The following is a 23,488-nucleotide window of genomic DNA, read 5'->3' as shown; positions in this document are numbered from 1 at the left end:
CTCTTTTTATTATTAACCCGAAATCTAGGATTTTTTTTCTCGAAATCGTGTTTTTCTTCTCTGAGGTTCCCGTTGTTTACTGCCAAATATTTATTACTACCATTTCTATACATTTATACCCGAAAGTTTAAAGCTGAGATAGACCTATATGATAAAACAAGTATTTTTTGTATCTCAATTTATTCAACTTTCACTCAATTAACAAAAGATGTCAAGCACTTCTTAAAATGTTTTGAACCAGGACAGGGAAAATGAAATTTCCTGCTCGCCTCCGGTTTTCCTGTGGTTAGACGGGTGTGGCGCGTTAGGTATTTCCATCAACACTCACCAAATAGTTAGAAAATGATTATATATTTGTGCACTTTCGTTCAATTTGAACATAAAACATTTTATATAACCACGTGAATTAAAAATAAAGATTAAAAAATGGATTCCATCTACTTTGAGACATTCTGATAAAAATGACTCTTAGCACAAACGAAATGGCATTCCTTTCTACCGAGAACCCTGTTTGCCCTGAGATTTTCATGTCCGTGATCCCTTTTTATAGCAAAGCCGTAGCAGGCCACGCAAGACTGGGGGGTGTGGGGGAGGCACAATAAAGAAACAAAGAAAATATTAGGGGGGGCACAGCCACGCCCCTACTGGTCATTTCCTTATATATATATTTTTTAAATATTGGAAGGGGGGCACATGCCCCCAGTGCCCCACCCCTGCTACGGCCCTGTACTACTATAACTCAGGTGTTATAGAGCAGAATCACGCTTGTCTCTTTACATATTGACGAGGACACGTGCCCCAAGCACCTGCTACGGGTTGAGGAGAAGACAACACGGCAAAATAGGCCCAAGAAGCAATCAATCTTGTTTTAAAAACTGTCGTTTTTCTAGCTCGCTCGGTCATTTTCTTATTGGGCATTACATACCATATTTAAGAATCCGCTTTCGATTCAATTTCACTTTTTTCTCGCTCCAGAGCTTTGTTAGTCGAAAATTTCCACGTAAACTTGCAGTAATTCGTGTTTAATACGATCTTGTTGGTAGTCAACTTGGATATGGAGCCTAGTATCTAACGTCTTAAAATAGCACAGGTCTCCCGCGCGCTCGCCCCAGGCTCTTTTAGACCATTTAGAAAAAAAAACGACAGCCATTGATTGATATGAAGATCGCTGTCTCTTCCTTTTTGACATGCGGACGGACGACGGACATCGCGACACTTACCAATATTTGTTTTGTATACCACTTTTTCTTAGGTATGGGAGCTCCGCTACAAGGAGCCCTGTTGTCTTACCTAGGCTCGCGTTGACTGCTGGGAAGTCGTCTTGCGATAAATTTTTGCTTAAATTTATATATATACTTCCGTAATAAGTGATAAAGAATTGCTGACATCACGACAAGGCTCCTTGTCTTACGAAATAGATAATAACATAAATGGTGTAGCCGAGAGGGAACGCCACCCGTGAATATCTGTCTATCGTCAGCGCGTGGACCGAGCCGCATTTCGGCGCATGTTTCTCTTTCTTTCTTCTTTTTGGTCTTCCTGTGTTGACATCACCATTGGCTGCTGCGTTTTGGTGAGGTGTCGTTGTGGATGCTGTGGCGTTGCTATGACTACCGTTTTCTTCACCACAGTAAGCCTCGTTATGAAACTGAACAGTAAAAGCTTCAGACTGGAAGATAAGAAGAGAGAAAATGCATTGTGAGAATGATCAGATCGCTTGCTGGCAGATAACCTGCTTACGTGCCAAGTCATGACGTGACCGGCTTGGCACGTGACCAGCTTACCACGTGATGAACACACCACGTGACCAGCTCACTAAACGGAACCAGCCAACCACGTGATCAACATTCCATATGTAGACTCACGATAGGAAAATAACCTCGATTCCATGTTTAAGAGAAACTTAAGAAAGAGTTTGTCAGGAAATAAAATAAAACCAAGAGTTCCTTGCTTTCTTGTTTATGCGACGCACTCTGTGTTTATTTAGAGAAGAGGTTTATGAAAGAGTTTATGAGTTTATAAAAGAGCTTATGAAAGAGTTTATAAAAGAGGCTGACAAACTCTGGCTTTGTCACCATCTGATAAAATGCAATATTACCAACTCATCATATAACCTACTCGTGACACGTGACTCACCATGTCGTATTTAGAATATTTCTTGAGTGTGACGTCATCATGTGACTCATCGTACGAACTGATAAAGTTCACGACGGCAAACTCGATCAACGCAACGAAGACACACGCGAACGAGACGATGAGAAACTGATCAACCGCCTTAATGTACGGCACGCCGGGAAGGGACGACTGGATACCGAACAAAAGAGTCGTCATCGCCAATACGGTCGTGATTCCGAGGGCTGTCCGAGCAGGCACCGATTTGTAATCGAGCCAGAATGAAATCTGATGATTGCAAAATATATAGCATTACTATATATTACGGAAACCAAAACGATCATACTTCAAGAAATGTAAATTTGCTCGAGAATGATTGACATTACCATAGCAACATTGTACTTACCCATGAAAGCATAACTATCATACTGCAAGGAATGTAAATCTGTATGACGTAATAAGTTGTCCTTCTGTCCAAATATATCCGCATGGTCAAGCTTGAGAAATTCCCTGAGAAAGTTAAAAGAATTTTTTTTTTCAGACATACAACATTACGGCCAAATTCGATGTTGCGCGACCACGGCGAATCCAACATCCATGTCTCGTTTGGGAAAAACGCGTAGTCAGACAAAAGGTTTGGGGGCGGATTGTCTGGTTTTTGATTGTTTGGTTTGATTGACTACGCGCTATTCCCAAACGAAGAACGAAATTTTGGATTGTGGGAGGTCGCGCAACAAAGCATATATAAAAAGTTAATGTAGTATAGTCAATTGTTTTTATATTTTGCGGGTCTTTCTTGCACTGGCTCAACCTGCGTATTGCTAAAATCTCTGAACCTACCAACCAATTTCTTGAACAGAGATTGCAGACAAAGATTCAAATGCCTTGTACTATTGATTTGACAAAACGATTGTACAATTGACTAACTAACCGCCACACCCCGAAGATACCCCAGGGGAGAACTTATCTAGGCTGAACACATTTGTGTTCTCCTGGGGGCGATCTTACCTAGGTTGAACACACTTATGTTCTCCATAGGCTTAAGGGAGACAATGCTAAATTCCGTGGCGTCTAGTCCCTCGGCCGTCTCTATAGTTTTCTGCTTGGGGTCGTCCAGCCATTTGTACACAACATCCTTCATGGTAAAACCATCTAGAACGAAAAAAATATGTATTTTGCTTGGATGTCAACATGGCGGCTGATAGAGAGAGACTCTTTAAGTAAAAGTGTGTATTTGGGGACGGCGTCTAAGCAAGTAACACTGTAGTCGCGTGCATCGTTTGTTTAGACTGCAGTATAGGCCTCATAACAAAAGGAGAAACGACTGAAGCGTGTTCGCCGCTCGCAGATATGAATAATTTCGTTATTTTCTACGGTGGCCAATAAGGGACATGGTATTTTGGGTATATATTTTTTATTCCCACGGCCCCATCGCCCCACGGCCCCATCGCCCCACGGCCCCATCGCCTCACGGCCTCATCGCCCCATCACCCCACGGCCCCGTCGCCCCACGGCCATACCGCTGTGCCACACCACGGTGATTGCAGGCTCATTAGGCACTTAGAAAACTACAGAAACATTGGTTTTATTTCTATTTTTCTCGCTTACTCTTTTTGTGTCGGAGCTTTTGCAGTGCCGACATATCTTCCGAGCGTGCAAGGGGATCGAGATTTTATAATAGAAAGCTATTTCCTGCTTGGTTTTCAGTACTGCGAGATATTATCGTTTCTTTGTGCACTGCATGGTATAACTATCTCAATGCATCAGCTAAAAAGGATCCTTCGTTCAAAAGGTTTGCAGCGAAGAAGACAACATGCGAGTCTCCGGGACATTTGTGATGTTATTGAGCAAGAGATAAGTAGAAGTGGGTCTTGTTTCGGATACAGGCAAATACACCATAGACTACGGGTTCAGTATGGCCTAAATGTCGACCGCGAGACGGTCAGAATAATTCTAAAATACATCGATCCAGAGGGAGTGGACTATAGATCAAGGATAATTTTTTTATTAATATTGTTTATTGATGCCTCTAGCAGTTATTGGAGCTGAATTACAGGCAATTGCGCATTTAGAAAAAGAAAAACACTAATACTTGACATTTTACAGTTACAAAATGTTTTAATCTGTCGGTACAATCATTGGGTTGGAATTTCTTCCAGACCTCAGACGCATGTTATTAGTCGAGTGAACGACTCTGTTATTGACAAGTGGAAAGATGGGATTGTCCGGTTTGGTTTGTTTTACAAAGTTGGTTTTCTGTTGGCTTCTGTTGGCTTTCTTGACAACATGGTCGCAGTGCGCAGCCCATGTTAGCTCATCTGAAATATGAACCCCGAGTAGCTTAGAAGACGAAAGTACTACTCCAAGGGACCCGATGGTATATGGCATATTGATGGATACGATAAATTGAAGCCGTTTGGTTTTGCTATCCATGGAGCAATCGACGGTTATAGCCGTCGCATTCTGTGGTTAGAGGTCGGGCCATCAAATAACAACCCTAGAATTGTAGCGAAGTACTTTATCGATTACGTTCCTTCAATAAATGGGACATCGAAATTCGTAAGGGCAGACTGCGGGACCGAGAACGTCCTTGTAGCAGGTATTCAGCGCATTCTGCGAAGAAATTGTGCTGACGTCCGTGACGGCGGCGAGAGCTTCATTTATGGTAAATCCACATCCAATCAGCGCATTGAGGCCTGGTGGTAGTTTTTAAGAAAATCCAATTCCAACTGGTGGAGAAAATATTTTAAGGACATGCGGGACATAGGGATCTATGATGATAACGATCCGCTTGTAGAGTGTTTACGATTTTGCTACTTCAACATCATTCAGGACGAACTTAATCAAGTAGCCAAACTTCGCCTACTTCGCCAAATGACGCTTGTCAACTTTTTATTCAACTTTTGACCGAAACAAGTAACATATAATCATACAATTTAGCCTAAATATGGTAGTTTGCGGCAAACTACGCCTTAGCAATTGCCATTAGATCTCCCTTTTCTAAATACAATAGGTCTATACTTACCAAATAAAATCCATCACAGTCGTGATACTTTCTTGGCAATAAATAAAGTAAAACAGATGGCAAACAGAAAATTTGATGTCAGTGGACGTACTATTCGAATCATCTGGGGGCGCAAAAGGGCACAAGATGATGGGGGGCAAAGGTTTGCCTTAAATCTGGCGCGATTTTTCGTATTTTATTTCGCGCTACTGCAGTTTCTCTAGACTGCGCGGTTTACGGTTTTTGACTTATTTTGGCGGTTTCGCGGGTTTTGGCGTATTTCTCTGCGTTTTCCTGTGCGGTTTTAAGATTTTCGCACCCCCTTTACGCCCCCATCTTAAGGTGCTTGTGTAAAAAAAAAAAAGGTTACACCATCGAGAAACACAAGACTTGCTAATGCTAACAGTATTTTTTTAAACTTTTTCAATCATACAAATGAAAAAAATGTTTTTTTACCTATGTAGTTAAAACTGAATGTAGTAATATAACCTTAAGGTTAGTTACGATTCGAAATCGCGGGAAATTCTTTTGACAATGCAACCTGTTCAGCATATTCCAATAACAATTCATAACAAAACCCAACAAATCTTGCATCGACCAAAATAATTTACTGTAGTACTGTATAGTTTACTGTAGTAAATTATTAGCTTGCTCTATGCGATATGTACATATTGTGTATATAATTAAATAAACTTTGTGTAACTCTAAACCTGCAAACAACACACTCCCTTCAGTTAACTCCCAGAAGTGAGTGTTATGTAGGTAAAAGTCGAGGTTTTCATTCAAATGTGCATAAGAAGTGTAGTTCTCAGGTATAACCAGAATGTTAAAGCATGTACGAGCTTTGGGTCTCATGGCCATTCCTGACATCTTTTCCATCTCAACTTGTATTCTTCCTTCAACATACTCACTACCAGTACAGAAACGTAGTAGTCTTGAAAGCCGCTTCTGGTTTTAGTTTCTGACGTATCGAAGTAGCCAGCGGAAAACATTCCCTGTCGTCTGTGTTGGATCTGACATATACAGCTTTTTGGCCACAGAGAGAGGTGTTGGGATGGCTGACAAGTACAGAGCCCGTATTTCTTCCATCGTTACCCCTACCCAGTAGTAACCCATCCCTTGTCCGATTTTCATGATAGGGAGGTACGGTTTGGAGACAAGCTCTGTCTCGGCCACAGTAGGATTTCTCTCAGGTTCTCCCGCTTTGGCAATGTTGATACATTAAAATCTGTCAAAACGTCTATCAGTTCTTCCTTTGGAAAGGGCTAGCTGGTGTCCGTAGCTTGAGCAATTAACATTCGTTCTTTCTCGTGAAGAAGCGAAGAGAAGGATTCCAGTAGGTAACTTTCTGTGACATTGCCTAAGACAGCTTGTTGCATCGTTGCTTCAGTCAACAACAGCGAGAAAGTCCCTGTTTGAAAAATCTGGTGTGTGATTATACGACCCAAAGCCACATAGTCGTCATTGGAGAGGGCCGCGGATGTCACTGGTGTGTAGTGGCAAGCACCTTCGCAGAACTTTGATGTGAACTGTTCCCAAAACACGGAATAGACATCCCTTAGTACAGCATCGCCTTCTCCATCTTCACCGTGGAAAGATAATATGACTTTGGAACTCAAAATGGTTGGATCCCTGTACAAAGTTAGGAGTTCTTTTACACATTCATGGCTGTTTAACACTTTTTCTATCCGACTCTGGGGTGACGGTGCCTAAAGTCGAGCTTTGAGCTTCTCTACCAGATAAGTGTTTTTCTGATCATCCTCGTTAAGATGATCATCCTCCGAGAGTTGTGGTGGCGGTGATGCCAACGGTGATTCTGGTGACCACGAGACGCTTGGCCCTGGGCTTGGCTTTTCATCCATTGGCAAAGTGGTGTTGTTATCACTGCTCTCTGCTCCTTCGCCACTAAAAAAAGCCGTGGGGCGATGGGGCGGTGGGGCAATGAGGCCGTGGGGAGGTGGGGCCGTGGGGCGGTAAGGCCGTGGGGCGGTGGGGCCGTGAGGCCGTTGGGCGATGGGGCCGTGGGGCGATGTGGCGATGAGGCCGTGGGGCGATGGGGCCGTGGGGCGATGGGGTCGTGGGGCGATGGGGTCGTGGGGCGATGGGGCCGTGGGGCGATGGGGCGATGGGGCCGTGGGGCGATGTGGCGATGAGGCCGTGGGGCGATGGGGCCGTGGGGCGATGTGGCGATGAGGCCGTGGGGCGATGGGGCCGTGGGGCGATGGGGTCGTGGGGCGATGGGGCCGTGGGGCGATGGGGCGATGGGGTCTTCGGGCGGGGGGGGGGGCACGGGGCGATGGGGCCGTGGGGCGATGGGGTCGTGGGGCGATGGGGTCGTGGGGCGATGGGGCCGTGGGGTCGTGGGGCGATGGGGTCGTGGGACGATGGAGCGGTGGGTCGATGGGGTCGTGGGGCGGTGGGGCCGGGGGGCGATAGGGCCGTGGGGCGATGGGGCCGTGGGGCGATGGGGTCGTGGGGCCGTGGGGCCGTAAGGCGATGGGGCCGTGGGCGATGGGGCCTTGGGGCGATGGGGTTGTGGGGCCGTAAGGCGATGGGGCCGTGGGGCGAAGGGGCCGTGGGGCGGTGGGGCCGTGGGGCGGTAAGGCCGTGGGGCGGTGGGGCCGTGAGGTCGTGGGGAGGTGGGGCCGTGGGGCGATGGGGCCGTGGGGCGGTGGGGCCGTGGGGCGATGAGGCCGTGGCGCCGTGGGGCCGTGGGGCGATGGGGTCGTGGGGCCGTGGGGCGATGGGGCGATGAGGCCTTGGGGCCGTGGGGCGATGGGGCCGTGAGGCCGTGGGGCCGTGGGGCGATGGGGTCGTGGGGCCGTGGGGCGAAGGGGCCGTGGGGCGATGGGGCCGTGGGGCGATGGGGCCGTGGGCCGTTGGGCGATGGGGCGATGAAGCCGTGGGGCGATGGGGCCGTGGGGAGATGGGGCCGTGGGGCGATGGGGCCGTGGGGCGATGGGGCCGCGGGGCGGTGGGGAGGTGTGGCGATGAGGCCTTGGGGCGATGGGGCGGTGGGGCCGTGGGGCGATGGAGCCGTGGGGCGATGGGGCCGTGGGGCGATGGGGCCGTGGGGCGATGGGGCCGTGGGGCGGTGGGGCCGTGGGGCCGTGGGGCGATTGGGCCGTGGGGCGATGGGGTCGTGGGGCAATAAGGCCGTGGGGCGATGGGGCCGTGGAGAGATGGGGCCGAGGGGAGATTGGGCCGTGGGGCGGTGGGGCCGTGGGGCGAGGGGGCCGTGAGGGAATAAAAAATATATACCCAAAATACCATGTCCCTTATGGGCCACCGTAATTTTCCCTTGTTTGCTAGACTGCAGAACAGCTAATTTGCTTCCCACGTGTTCTGCACTACGGAACACTGGGTCTCGTAAGAAAAGATAGAAGAGCTTCGAAGAATTACGTTAACTTCGCGCTACTCACAACTCTCAATCTTGAAATCGCACTGCTGCTCATCCATCGGGAAGTTTCTTAGATCCATCTGGCAAACAATGACCAACGTTTTCCTGTGACAAGGAGAATACATCAAAACCTGTCTACACGAAATAAGGCGACATCAAAACCTGTCTGCTTTAAAATGGCAGCTTACCCGTGGCGTATTGCTTTGGCACTTATTGGTAACGCATCGATCCTCATAGGCGGACCGATGTCTTTAACACGAATTTTTGAAGAGTAGCTAGCATGTATATCGAGTGGATTTAGGGCTATTCACTAAATACAGCAGCGCATTCTATGAGAAATTTTATGGGAAGAATAAGTTGGCCCTTCCCTAATCTAGGTAGAATTAAAATAAGGCTATACCCTTAGCACGCTATTAATTTTTTGAATACACGGAAATGTATTGTGGTGGACCTTAAAGTAAATGAATTTTATGGTCTGATTCATTGGCTCGTCGGATTAATTGCTAAAATGCGATGAATAAATCATATCAATTCCACAAATCGATAGAGATCGACCTGCACTGTTCAGACGCGGCCAAAAAGTGGGTCATTTCTTATTACGGAATCTTCAATTACTATGCTTTTTCCATATGCCCAAAAATGCGACAATTGCATCCGGGCCTGGCCGTTGATACTTGCTTACTTACTCAGCGGAGAAGATGACAGATCCGTTCCTTGAGATCCGTATAAACATGCTCATCCCTTGGCCTGAATTGGTCATAGATTGTTTCTTGTTCACGATGTAAGTGTCGGGGGTCCATATTTGGCTCACCATATCCTGGCCAAGAGTGATGAAATCTTCAGGGAACATATCACCATACGCCAATCTCGGGTCAAGCCACCGCTGGCGCATGTATAACGTCATACTATACTCCTGGAAACAGCCAAATTAGTTATGAACGATGCATTCAAAAATAAAAGCGGTGAGCTGCCGAGTGTCTGTCTGTCTGTCCATTCGCCTGCCTATATTTATTCTTCTCTGTCTGTCTGTTCGTCCGTCGGCCTTTTGTTCGCCCGTCAGTCTCTCTGTCTGTCTGTTTGCTCGTTCGTCTTTTCGACAGCCCGTTCATCCGCCCACCTATAAGTAAACACTGCTTACCATGTTTATAACTGAGAATTTGGAAACCGACTGGATGAACAAGTCCACTTGAATATGCACTGGACCATTATCTGTTAAAAAAAGCATGTTATATACTATTTTAAAAATATTTATTCAGCAGCTCTTGAAGACTGCAAATACACACCCTGCTGATATTATAAGACTCGAATTCTCGAAAGGCAAAATTGCACGTTGTAAACCAGTATAATACAATTGGAATGTCAGTCGTAAAGATGTTGTCATGATGACATTAAAAGTGTCTTATTGCCACATAAATGAAATACCTGGATATGTAGGTCGCACTCTGTTGTCATAGCAATTGACCATGACGTCCAGTAACTCGTCCAGACTATTTGTTCGCCAGGTCTCGTTGTACCAGGCCGGCCTGACACAGCGGTTGGTCGAGGTGCAGGATACACTGCATGAAGAATGTTTTGATAAACAACAACTATGGACAAAAAAATGTCCAACAAAATATGCTATTTAGGACAGCATTCTCCTATTATAACTAGCTCCTGCTAAAAACACTGGAAAATTCGTTGATAGTGCTAGGATAATCAACCGAGTTTAAGTGCGTTCAGGATTCCTGTGGTTCATGTGACGTCACATCATCAGGAGACCCACAAAGCACAGGAAGACCAACAAAAACCTCAAGGATTCGTCTGCGGAATAATGACTTTTGTACCTTTGAGTTGAGCATGAGCTGCTGTGCGCATGCGCCAGCATGACTATCAAGGCTCCCACATGGAGGGAAGACGGTCTCTTCATTCTGGTTCGGTCATAAATTCTATTCTAGAAAACAACAAAAATGATAACAGCAGTATGTAGGCTATGGAGAGAAAATTTTTTTTGGCCGTCTATAAAATGAGCAAGAAACAAAACAAAAACTAAAAATCAATATATTTAAATATCACATATTCAAATTGTTATATATAGGAAAGAAAATATAAGTTGTAATAAAAAGACCCTTGCATTGTCGAGAAACTCGGTAAAATAAAAGTTTTTGTTGATTAAAAAAATGCAAGGACACAATCCTTGACCAGTTTTGGCAATTCTACTTTTCACTTTTTGGGCGAATAAGGTAACTGAAACGACTTGAAAAACTTGAGAAATTCGTTATTTCTTTTTTCCTGTCGATCTTGAAAAAACATCAATATGCAGTTTTTTGCTTTTCAAACCTTGTCCTACATTTTCATTTAAAATCTACCTTTTCCATTTTTTGCAAAAGAATAGGAAATAAATTTTTCTCTAGCTTTTCCTCGATGTTTATCCTCTCAGGCAGCTACGCGTTTTTTCATCTCTAATAGAAATGTAGAAACCTAGAATTACTGGTAGTTTTTTTTTTCATTTCGCGAAAACAAAGAAAACAAGGAAAAAGTCACGGTCCACTTTCGGCAATTCGTTTGCTCACGTCCTGCAGACGCCATAAGATTCCGGTGCGTATCGTATCACGTGGCTCGTTGTTTACATTCCAAGGGCATGTTTTTCGATGCTTGCGGACAACTTTCTTTCCGCGGTATCCACAGGAAAGGCACGTTTTGTATTGATGAGTGTGCGATGCTTAAGTTTTTGGCACAAAATTTATCAATTACTCGATTTTCAGCAGTTTGCGTCCAGCGTTCGATCCTTGCCCAATCAACGAGCAAGTTACTGGAAATATCTTTCGCGCGTCTTCTTGTTGTTTTTTAAAGAAAGATTTGCGTATTACCCGCGGGTCCGCAATCGACCGCCCATACGGCGCGCACAATCGTTGGCATACAATAAGGAACCGGAGGGAACCAGTTGCGATAGAGTGATATCACCACGCCTCCACAGTAGTGCAGCATGTGGGATAGTCGCTTGGGGCACAATTAAATTCGTTATATTATGTTATTTCTGTTAGAGATGAGAAAACGCGTAGCAAAATCGTGTCACTTTGAGGAGATAGAAATCGAGAAAAAGCTAAAGAAAAATTAATTTTCCTCTTCTTTTGCAAAATTTGAAAAAGCTAGATTTTAAACGAAAATACAGGACATTTTTCTGAACTTTTGACAAGGCTTGATTAGCAAAAAAATAGATTTTAATGTATTTTCAAGCTCGAAAGGACAAAAGAAATTTCTTATTTCAGTTACCTTATTCACCCGAAAAGTGAAAAGTAGAATTGCCCGAAACTGGTCACGGATTAAGAACACGCCCTTTCTCGAGCTACCCACTTCCTCCAGAAGTTTGACCTGACGTCACGTGATAATGTACCTTGCTTCAATCCCTGGGAGAGGATACTGGTACTTAAAATTTCTTTTTTTTTCAGCAAATTTGAAATAAGGAATCGAGTCGGATAATTTGATCCTTTGACTCAATAACATATTTGACATCCATATTTGAACATTCGTTCTACCGTTTATGACTATACACCTATTCCAAAAAAACGCTGTCTGTGCGAAAGGCATTAGGTGGTCCTTCTTAAACTAATAGCTGCTTAAAGATAAGTTTATTATTCGGATAAGTTATTCACTTTTTCTGCATTTAGTAGAAATGCCGATTCCCATTGTATTTTCGGATAGCAGTACTGTCATTTGGCAATTGCCATTTGCCATTTTACGCAGACAACGTACTTTGAAAGGTGAATAAACAGTACTTGCAATTTTTACGAAAGCTTTTAGCCGGGTACTTTTTAAAATTGAGCACAGAAATGTATCAAGATCGTGTACATTTCAGTATAAGTCATTTTTACACCTTTGTTGTCTTTGGGCACAAAAGATGTCATACACACGTGCGTGACTTAACAAAGAAGCACGGCCACATTTTTCACTGTACATCTCAGCGAGCTGTGCGTGGCGTAACCGACTAAGACAGGCCTGGGATCCTGGTTATTGCCTCCCCATTAATGCGCGGGTACCTCAGGTTCCTTTGTGTTGTACAGTTCGCTAGATAGCGGTGCTGGGGCCGAAATCTCCAGCTTAGCCGTAAAGCTTCAGCTGCCTTACGGCGTTTCAGCGTATGTCTGGAAGTATGGTCTATTTTTTTTCTCATTTTATCTATCTGATGAGGTTCGATCCTTGGCCAGTGGGCCCGTCTTTTTTTTAAGTTTTTTTTTCTCTTTTTTCATTTTCAGTTGCCGTTGTAGACAAATATCGAGGATCTTCGACGCGGGCCGAAAATATCCATTCGTAGACCTGAAGACAGCGTTTTGGCGGCCGAGTGGTGACTCACGCATCCACGCCCACCGCTAGTTACGCGCCAGCTCTTAAGGCCATTAATCAAATTCCTTATACAAATAGAAACGAAATCAAGCGTTAACATATATAAAAACAAGAGGAAATACGGAATCGAAATCATAACTGAACATATAAAACAAGAAAACGCCAATACTCTGCGTATTAAAAAGACAAACTGGTCGCCATTGTTTTCCCTCTCACAAATATAACATGTAAATTTTGATATTTTACCCCATGAGATCGCGATTGTGAACAGTAGTACGAGTAACCTAGATAACATTTTCTTAATTAAAAGCATTTAAGTAAGGACGAAAATATTAGTCTACTACCATCGGAATTGATGTATAACCTTTAAAATATCTCCCCTCTCGTAAATTTCAAATGCTGCATGTTTTGTTGGCGCTTGACATTTTAAGACAACTTTTACGCAAGCCTGCCATCCTTCATGTGCACTTTTGTCAAGTTATAATTCATAAAGTCTAAAAATTTTACACCATCACTTACATAAAATCACTACGTAATAGTAAGCTTCAGTACCCACAGTTGGCTTCTAGATTCCACTCAAGCACGGGCCTTCCTTTCACGCGCTGCAAGACTTCAATCTCGTCGAACTTGGCCCCAAAATATTCTCAGGTTTTGCAAGGGTTCATCTTTGATCGTAGCTTTAAGCTCTTTTAACTACTGATAATACAGGATCAATACTTCATCAAGGATTTCATTTCCAGCCGTTACTTTCTAAAGGATTACACCACAGGCACAAGAGCGAATTCTCGAGGATATAAACTGCAATTCAAGGGTTCGCACGATTAACTCCGCCCTGTTGGCCAAACACTACCTCTATTTTCCGGTTACTGGAAGTCGCGTCTTTGTGAATCAGCCGCTTTTCGCTGCATGAGCGAAACGTGTAATTGACCAAGGTCAGAAAATGCAAAGCATAGGGTACCCAGGCAAGGGGGGTAGCAAATGGTCTTTGCGCACACAGGTTGAGCAAATCGACTTTTTTGTCATCTGGTTACAGAGAACATTAAAGAATGATAATTTAGTGAATATAGCACATTGTTAGGCGATGCAGCGACCTGCCTTTCATATTTTTAATTCTTAAAAGAATTAAGAGAGCTTACAGTAGCACTTTGCGGTTCTTACGACCAAAGAATATAATATAGGGACTTCTCGCTTGACGAGAGACACATTAAGACCAGCGGTCTGAGTTCGTCGAGATTTCTCGGAAAAATGGTGTTTGGGTTCCCTAGCTCAAAATTAAACTGGTAATAGGTATGGGTTACCTCAGTATACTGTGAAAGTTTGAAGCAATTTGGATAAATATTTTTGGCGATAGAAGCCGAAAAGTAATTTTTCGTCTCCCGCACTCGGATTTGAGACAATTCCGTGGTTGTTAGAGAAAGACTAAAAAACCGGTTCGCAACGCGTGATAAAACAACTGCAGCTTATATAAACCTAAAGAATAGACAATAAGGAACTCCCAGGCTGAAAGATAAGCTGTTCTGTCAGCACCTTATTATTTTACGCGATTTTATTTTATTTTATGTTTTTAGATGACTTTGAAAAGCCTTGAAATAATTGTGTAATATCGCCGATGAGATGTGGATTTGGCAAAAATGTTTGCATTCACCGAAAAGAGCATCATTTCTACTTTTGATATGTGAAATAAAATTTAGGGGCAAATAAAATCCGACTTTTTTACAAGCCGAAATATGACCCCCACTTGACCCTAATTATAAACAAATGCCGACACTCACTTTTTAATGCCTCGCTACCAAAAACTTATAAATAACAATTAAAACTCCCCCCAAAAAAGGATGCAATATAATTCTTGAAAATACTGGTATTTAATCAAATATTCTTGTCTCTCTGATGTTTATATGCTTTTCAAGATTATATTTTCATAACATTTTAAAGTACAATCCGCATGCATGATAATTATTATCGGCACTAAAAACTTCCGGTTCTTTATTCTTCCGCTTAATGAGCATCTCCAAACTTTTTCCCACGAAAGTTATTCTTATATCGTCCTATATTTATTTCTATCCATCCCTCGTTCTATAAGCATTGTAATATTTTCTTTCGTTCCCTACTTTCGTGGACTAGAAACGCGTACCATCTTCTGATGTCGTGTTGTTATGCAAATTCGAAGGGTTAATTTATTCAACAAGCGTTCATACAAACAAATTAAGAAAAAATAACAGTTGAAGCTTTTCTACTATTGTTTATGATATAACCAACCAATTTCCATTCCCCAGGTAAATTGAGTTACAAAAAGAAAGTAAGAAAAAATAACAGTTGATACTTTTTACTATTGTTTTCAATACTACCAAAAAAATTCCATTCTTGTCAGGGAGCATATGTCCAAAAAAGCTCCCTAGGTAAATTTTGAGGTTACTTTTCTGTTTTCATTTTTTCGCGCGTTAACTTAGGGCCTAACCGCACTAGGAGGACAAAGTTTGTCTGGCCGGGATAAACAGCCGTCCAAATTGTGTCCTGGCCAATCGATTGGCTTGTTAACCAGTAAAAAAATCGCTTTCACTATTCACTTTACCGGCATACTACAAGCAAGACAACGCAGGATTCTATCATTGCGCGTAAGGTGCTGTAAACGTTTATTGCAAGCAGGTAATTACTCGCTATAAGCGCTTCTTTACTAGTCTCAGGCAGGAGATCATAGGACCAGGGGACTGAGGAGGGGGGAAGGTGTGGCTTGCTCAACCAAAGGTACCATTTGGAAAAAGAATAATATTTGAAAAGATAAGGGGGGGGGGGGGGGGGCGTTTACCCGGTGTATTATAGCCACCATCTTGGATTTGAGCAAAAATGAAAAACGAAGGGAGTGGGAGGGGAAGAGGAGAGAGAGCCTTCAAGCCGCATCCTGACCAATCGATTCCAACGTTTCCGGGCTCGTTCAGTGACGGTGAATTCGATGACATCAAGCGTGCTGTCGAGCGCAGGGCAAACGCCGCTGAACCAGAACCCGCAGTCAGCAGCGAGGAAAAGCCTACCACAAAGCTATTCAGCTGTCCAGTGCGTGAAAAGTTTTACACACTTGGCTTGGTTAGACCGGCACACACTATACGGCAAATGCGAGTTTGCCAAAGAAGGGGAATGCATATCTTTGCCCGGGGGCGGACTCTCTAAAAATGTAGACGGGGGTAATCGTCATATCTTTTAGGGTATAAAATTTCTACCAACTGCCATCTCTCATCTGTTGGAGGATTTTTCACATTTTGCTATCTCTTAGGGTGTAAAATTCGTCCAACTGCTATTCCTAAGTGGGTGTTAAACGTTTTTTTTTTCCATTCTGTTATCTCTTAGGGTATAAAATTCGACCAACTGCTATTCCTAAGGGGGTGTTAAACGGTTTTTTTTTTTCGATTCTGCTATCCCTTAGGGGCAAAAATTCCTTCGACCTCACCCAATTTTTCCATCTCTTAGAGGAAATAATTTCTGTTGACCACGCCTAAAGTGCCATCCCTAACGCGGGTTACGATCAATTTTGCCGACGGTCACCCCCGTCTGTTTTTATCGGAGTCCCCCTTCCCGGCAAGCTTGGCTACCACCAAAAAGTAGTCGGGGGGAGGAGGGGGGGCGTACTATTAATTGGGAATGAAGTGATAGAATCAACAAGCTGCATCTCTATACAGGGGAACGCCGATTAAATCAGCGAGTTCCTATTACCGGGCCATGTACAGGTGTATTTTTCCCGAAAATAACACAGGATGCGGAGGCTGCAGAGGCTGCGGAGGAGGCAGCCACCTACTTCCGTACGAGAGCTGCCATCCTAGATGAATGCCAACTCAATCACCCAATAGAAGCGAACGGCATCGACTTGTGCCACTTGTACTCCAGGTCCCTCCAGGCTCACCTTTCTTTCAGTGGCCACCCTTCCCACTATCTGCAAAGAGCTGGAGCTTCAAGTGCCCGGAGCAACCCGACGCAAAGCTTCTTTTGTAGCCACGGGCGCTCGTGGATGATATTCAAAGATGTTGTTGCGCAAAATAAATCCACGATTTCTTGGGTCCCGATTATATTTTTTTTCATGGTTACATGAAATAGATTTCTGAGTCGGTAATCCTGTGTTCTGTTGTGAAGACCAGAGTAAGTTTTTACACTACAATACTCTCTTTTACTAAAAAGGAGAACAGCTTACGGTGAGAGGCCTCAATATCGCAAATGTCTCAGCGTTCTTGTATAATTTGTATTTTTATTTGATCAAATTTGTAGTTGAACAAAGGCTTTGAAACTAAGCGAATTTTGACAATTTGATCAAGCTTTTTGTTTAATTACAATTTAAAACTGTACAAAATTCTGCCAGTATCGCTTGTTAATTAAATAAAAACATGCAAAACTCTCATTTTCTTCTTTTGGGCGTTTTTTTTTTAATAAGTAATTATCAGAAAAGTCTTATTGCAGTCATGGTGAGGTATTTTATGCTTGTCGCTTTGTTTGTCACCTTTTAATTACGTATGCATGGCAGCAAACAAAATAGTATCACGCGAGCCTTAAAATCGCAATTTAATGCAATAAATGCTATGAAATTATTACCATTAAATTTTAGTATTGCCGACAGTATATTTCTTTTGATTTGAGCGCTCTTTCTTGTTTTTCTGGAGATTTGAAGGCGTTGTTTGAATGCGGAAAACCCGATACAGTAGTCGGCATTTGTTTATAATTAGGGTCAAGTGGGGGTCATATTTCGGCTTGTAAAAAAGTCGGATTTTATTTGCCCCTAAATTTTATTTCACATATCAAACGTAGAAATGATGTTCTTTTCGATGAATGCAATCATTTTTGCCAAATCCACATCTCATCGGCGATATTACACGATCATTTCAAGGCTTTTCAAAGTTATCTAAAAACATAAAATAAAATAAAATCGCGTAAAATAATAAGGTGCTGACAGAACAGCTTATCTTTCAGCCTGGGAAATCCTTATTATCTATTCTTTAGGTTTATATAAGCTGCAAATGTTTTATCACGCGTTGCGAACCGGTTTTTAGTCTTTTTCTAACAATCACGAAATTGTCTCAAATCCGGGTGCGGGAGACGAAAAATTACTTTTCGGCTTCTATCGCCAAAAATATTTATCCAAATTGCTTCAAACTTTCACAGTATACTGAGGTCACCCATACCTATTACCAGTTTAATTTTGAGCTAGGGCACCCAAACATCATTTTTCCGAGAAATCTCGACGAACTCAGACCGCTGGTCTTAAGTATCAAAATGACTTAAACAAGTAATCGAGTATTTTTCTATCTTGATAACGACTCCAAATCATAATGGCTTCGTGAAACGCTTGCACGAAACAATGGTCAATTTAACGTAATATTACAAAAGTAAAAAAATTTGGGATTGACACTTCTCTTAAAAGAGTAAGAGAGTATGTATACTTTTTTATACTTTAAACACAATGAGGTTAAAACAATTAAATACGGGGCACGAACTCTGGTGGTGTTACAACTTCTGAGCCCAACTAGACTTCGTGTGCATATTGGAAAAAAGTGTTTTTAACTGATAATGTATTAAAAATTGTGTGTGTGTGTTTTTCATATTGTAACATACTAGTACACATTGGTTGTATTGATACAACTATTCAAGCTTTAAGGATCTTAAAGCCATTCATAATCACTCATTCGCATAAAAATGTATGTACTGTCATTATCAAAGCACGCAATCTGGAAATTGCGCTGAGAAATACTGAATAGTAGCTTGATAGTCAAGTACTTATCAGATAAGAAAGTGTTCGCTACCGTTATAATTGATATAAACAATCGGTTGCTTACATACTCATATTTCCACGAGCGACTTCCACAGCAGGGGATCTATGCTCAGGAGAACGGGCGTGTATCCTAAGTGATCACCTAATGTAAGCTAACATAGCTTTATCTTTTGCATCTTTTAGACTCATTATCGCCTTTGGAATATAGAGGCAAAAGAAAACACTTTCAAGTGGTCTTTAGTTAGCAAGCCTCAATCAAGAAACGCATGGTAATGGACTAGCTGAAGTGAGTTTGAGGCCGCGAAAAAAAAAAAATAATATTTGGCATTTGAATAGCGCACTTAAACATACGAAATGATCAAATGCGCTTCACGTTCGACTGACTTAACTCGTCAGTGCGCATTTGTATAGCGCACTTTAACATACGAAATGATTAAATGCGCTTCACATGTGACTGACTTTACTCGTCAGTGTGTAGATACGGACTGCTCCATGGTACCACGGGCATGGTACCACGGGCCAGCGTCCCCCCAATACAAGGTTAATGATGTGCGGTGAGGGACGGGACCTCCGGCTTAACGTCCTTATCCGAGGAGACGAGGGATGCACAGTCCCCGAAAAGGTCCAAAGGTCCAAACAAGAAAAAGACTTAAGATAGACGTAGCAGGCCATGTAAGATTGGGGGGGGGGGGGGGGACAATACAGAAACATTTAGAAAATATTGGGGGGCACAGCCACGCCCCTTCTGGTCATTTCCTTATCATTTTTGAAAATAAGGGGGGGCACATGCCTCCAGAACCCCACCCCCTGCAACGGCCCTGAGTAATAAAAAAAGACCATGCAAAGGTTACTTTGTAAGTCAATCAGCTCTATCTATTAGTGATAAGCCATTATATTGTCATAGCGAAGAAAATCGCGACCCAAAAACAAGGAAAATAAAGGCTTTTCTATTTTAGCATTTTTACTCGAGGCTGGTTGATAATCCATAAGATTTATGGAAAGAAAGAATTGCCTTTTTTTCTACACTTCGTTCAATACACATGAAAACTGCTAGGACGGATTCCCACTGTGCTACTCTTTCTGAATAAATGCATAGTTGGGACTGGGCGTTGATTATATTTTATTCCTAGACTAATTACTATCTTAAGCTAAAAAAGAAGAAAAAACATACACACCAAGACACAACACTGATATTAAAATGCTTTTGAGCGGAACACGAAATTGAAAACAGCGCTGTTAAAATGAAGATATTGGTCGATATCCGCAAACAGAATTGCGCAAATTATCTTTTTCGACAGAAAAAAGGAATTTTTAGGTATCAACCCGAAGTGGATAATGTAGAGCAAACGCTGAAAGCAACTTCTTCACTTCAGAGGAAAATTTGAGAAAGTAATAATATAGAAAATTTTGAACGTTCGCTCTAACGGTTCTTGATAGGTAAGGTTGTATCCGGATTTTTAGAAGTTCTTGTAGCGCACCAAGAAGAACACAAAAACCAAGTTCTTGCGTTTCAGGGTTTATAACAAACAGAATTAGCTTTTGGAGTTAAACTTAATTACAAATCTGTCGGTAGACGTCCACGCAGCACGCCGTTTAGATGCCAAGCAGTTGTGACCTCATTTAATTGGTTCAGTTTTGTTTCTAGAAATGCAGTGTAGATGCAGATCTGCGAGTGGTACTAGATTTAAAGAGAGTCGGCGAATAGGTCAGAATTACAAAACATGGAAATAAAGACCATCCGCAGGTTGCTTTATAAGTCAATCAGCTCTATCTTTCGGTGGAAAACAAGGCAATATGTTGACATATGAAAAACCCACTATGAAAAAATTGATTAAAGGATCAAAGGAATCAGAGGAAATCAAAGGAAATTCGATCAAAGGAAATTTGTGCGTGTGTTGCGGGTGGGTGGGGGGAGGCGTTTTTCGTCTTAGTTGGTAAGGAGGCAGTGCTCACGTCTGTGACAGAAAATTTGATTTCCCCATTCATAATTTCTTTTTTCTTTTTCTTTTTTGTTCGTTTTGCTATATGTATCTGCTAAATATGAGATAGAAAATTTGTCATGACTAATGGAGCACTTTTGAACTCTTTGAGGCCCCCGCGAAGACGGCTTGTCTACGGACATGCGCACTGACCTGGTCACTTGTCTTCAAACGTTTACCAAGCCGTTATAAAAGCGTAAATATCCACAGGTAGCCCAGGCAATGGTTGCTTGTCGTAGCTCGGAATTCGGCTGTTCTGAGATCGGTCGAGTAAAGCGTTTTTAATTTTTTGTGAAATGTTGTCAATAAAATTGCCTTAGAACTTAGAACATGCCTTGTTGTTGTCAAATTCACGTGTAATAAACGATTTGGGGGGGTTTTCTCAACGGAATTTATGACTTCTCTCTCCCTACTAAAGAAAGATACAAGGTTGGAGGCGCCATTTTCGGTAGCACTCAAATACCGTCGAAATTCGAGAGGAAAAAACAACAAACTAAATATTTTTATCTCGCAGACCTATGCCAGGGTACACTTACTTTCGATATGAATAAATGCCGTTCAAACGTTTACCAAGCCGTTTAAACGTGAATCCTTGTCGCTGAATTTCCCTTTTATTCTATTGATTTATAAAGAAATATGTCAAACTTAATGCCGCTTGTTCCGTTAGTTAGCCATACTGCATTCACTCGGATGATAAGAGATGCGGAGTTGCTGCTGAGTTTGGTGTCTTGTGGAGAGCTCCACATATTGCGGTTACAAAACAAACGCAGGTGCCCAAATGTCACAACAAACCGAACGAGACCACTTAAAGAGTGAATAGATAGGCATACAGGAATGAGACTAAACCGAACGAGACCAGTCGAAGAATGAATAGATAGGCATACAGAAATGAGACCAAACCGGACGAGACCAGTCGAAGAGTGGAATAGATAGGCATACAGGTCTTCAGAGCAAAGTAGAAAAATAAATAAATAGAAGAGTAGAAAAATAGATAAATAGAAGTTTTAGTACTATAAGGTCTCGTGAAAAAGTTTATTAGGGGTTTTGAAACGTTTCATATTTATTTATTTATTTATTTATTTTCACACCTTTTATTATTCTTTCTTGATCCATTTTTTTTTTTCAGATTCATTCCATCGATTCTTATATTTATTCCAGTCGTCACCTCGTAATGTATGAACTATACAAATCGCGCTTCTTATTGATTGGCTATGACACTTCTTTCCAAGTTTATGTAACGTTAAGTTTTAAGTATGTTTAGTTTCCATTTGCTGTTTAAGGTTCCATTTAAAGGCATGTGTTGACAAAGAAATAGCTCCTTTACATCAATTCACCAAAACAAAGTCTTTGAAGTACCATAATAACGTCTTATTTCACACTTATTAACTGGCTACTTAAAAGAAAAATAGTGACATCTGTTTCCCTTTTCAAATGTTGCAACCTTAATCTGAGCGGCTTGGGCAACCCTATTTTCATTTTCAGTTTAATTTAGAGCACCGTTTTCATATTTATCCCCAGGAATAACAAACAGCAACAAACCGGTAAACCAATAACTTGCTGAAGTGCAATGTTGGAGAAATAAAATGATGCATTTTTGAATTTGTCAGGGTTTGAAATAACTTACCGGTTGTGAATTACACTTCCAACAGCTTCCAGTCAAACGATTTCGCGACAGTGTTTATTGTCACAAGCAGTTATGAATGTAATTATGAATTAAACATGAGAGAGATTTAACAGTTTGCAAGGAAAATATAATAAAGCAATGATGAAATGTTTTCATTTACAGGAGCAATATATCACCACAAGAAAAATACAGCAACAACAAAGGTTTTCATCGTTTTTTTTTTTTTTTGCAAAGTGTCTCAGTTAGCAGAGAAAATGCCTCTGATAGTTACATGTTATCGCTAGGACTTTACCTCAATACCGGTAAGGATTAAGGGAATGTATTATAATACAAAACCGATTTTAGAAGATTCTGTCTCACAAATCACTCTATTAATTCTTATTTTCGTCGAAATATATGATAACGTGCGCGAAGTCAAATAACAACATCTGTGGATATATATTTTCATTTCACTATATTAAACAGCCCCATTGTTTAACAAATTGGCTTTAATTGCCATACTATGCATCACCGAAAATTCAAGACCAATATTCAAAGGAGGTGCCAACGATAGGATATCAAAATTTGTTGTTTTTCAAGCAATTCTTTACATCGTAAGTTGAAAAAAGAGAACTCGCTTGAATATACTTGAAACCGCTAACTTCACAATGCCCATAAAACACTGCGGGTTGCCATTTCTAATCCCACCATTTCTGTCAATATAGACTGCAAGGGCGGTAGGAACAGAGTTTGTGATGATAAACCAAGAAATTCCTCTTATTTGGCTGAAATGAAAAATATATTTTTCACATTGTTAGTAGCTCAGATTACGCAACATAACTCGACCGGGTTTTCTAATCAAACACAGAGAGCGGGTCGCAAATAAGGCACATTTCAGTCAAATTAGATAGACTGTGGTTTAAAGCCCTTCGTCCGAGTCGAAGTCGCCCTGCAGTTTTTTTGCCGATGAAGTTTAACTGAGGCAAACCGGCTATGCCATGCTGACGAGTTCTAATAAGGACGAAACAGCTGTCTATGGTTGCCGAACTGCACGGGTAATAGACTGTGCTAGCGTCCCGTCTTGGCCCGACTGGTGCCAATGTGTGTATGCTAGTGTGCTTTTAAAGTCCACATTTATTATCAGAAATAAGCCTAACAAACTCTGGTCCTAACGCCCTTGCTTCCTTCGCAGAGTTTCTTGTCTTTTTATCTTTATTTTTCTTTACTACCTACCCAGGGATTTGCTTTACGCATTTTGTTTTCTTATTTTGGCAACCCCTAAGCTTTTCATCAAATCCACCAACTCAAAGCAAAGGCTTACCATCCGAAT

General features: G+C 42.1%; 1 protein-coding gene and 1 long non-coding RNA gene across 2 annotated transcripts; both read right to left on the bottom strand.

The window, feature by feature from the left end:
- Positions 1 to 332: 332 nt before the first annotated feature.
- LOC5511687 (glycine receptor subunit alpha-4) lies at positions 333 to 22,232 on the bottom strand. The gene is made up of 10 exons (XM_048732603.1): positions 22,180 to 22,232; positions 10,340 to 10,446; positions 9,939 to 10,072; positions 9,655 to 9,725; positions 9,203 to 9,429; positions 8,539 to 8,621; positions 3,121 to 3,264; positions 2,519 to 2,622; positions 2,137 to 2,400; positions 333 to 1,669 (listed from the first exon to the last, which is right to left on the bottom strand). Exons 2-10 carry the CDS (start codon positions 10,420 to 10,422, stop codon positions 1,388 to 1,390), a joined length of 1,392 nt encoding a protein of 463 aa, XP_048588560.1. The 5' UTR covers positions 10,423 to 10,446; positions 22,180 to 22,232; the 3' UTR covers positions 333 to 1,387.
- Positions 12,663 to 13,831, bottom strand: LOC125572273. The gene is made up of 2 exons (XR_007313729.1): positions 13,353 to 13,831; positions 12,663 to 12,898 (listed from the first exon to the last, which is right to left on the bottom strand). It is a non-coding gene; the product is annotated as an uncharacterized LOC125572273 (long non-coding RNA).
- Positions 22,233 to 23,488: the final 1,256 nt, after the last annotated feature.

Source organism: Nematostella vectensis, chromosome 9, assembly GCF_932526225.1.
Source record: "Nematostella vectensis chromosome 9, jaNemVect1.1, whole genome shotgun sequence".
Taxonomy (NCBI): domain Eukaryota; kingdom Metazoa; phylum Cnidaria; class Anthozoa; order Actiniaria; family Edwardsiidae; genus Nematostella; species Nematostella vectensis.
The sequence above is the reverse complement of the archived record's forward strand: the minus strand, read 5'-3'. Positions and strand labels throughout refer to the sequence as shown.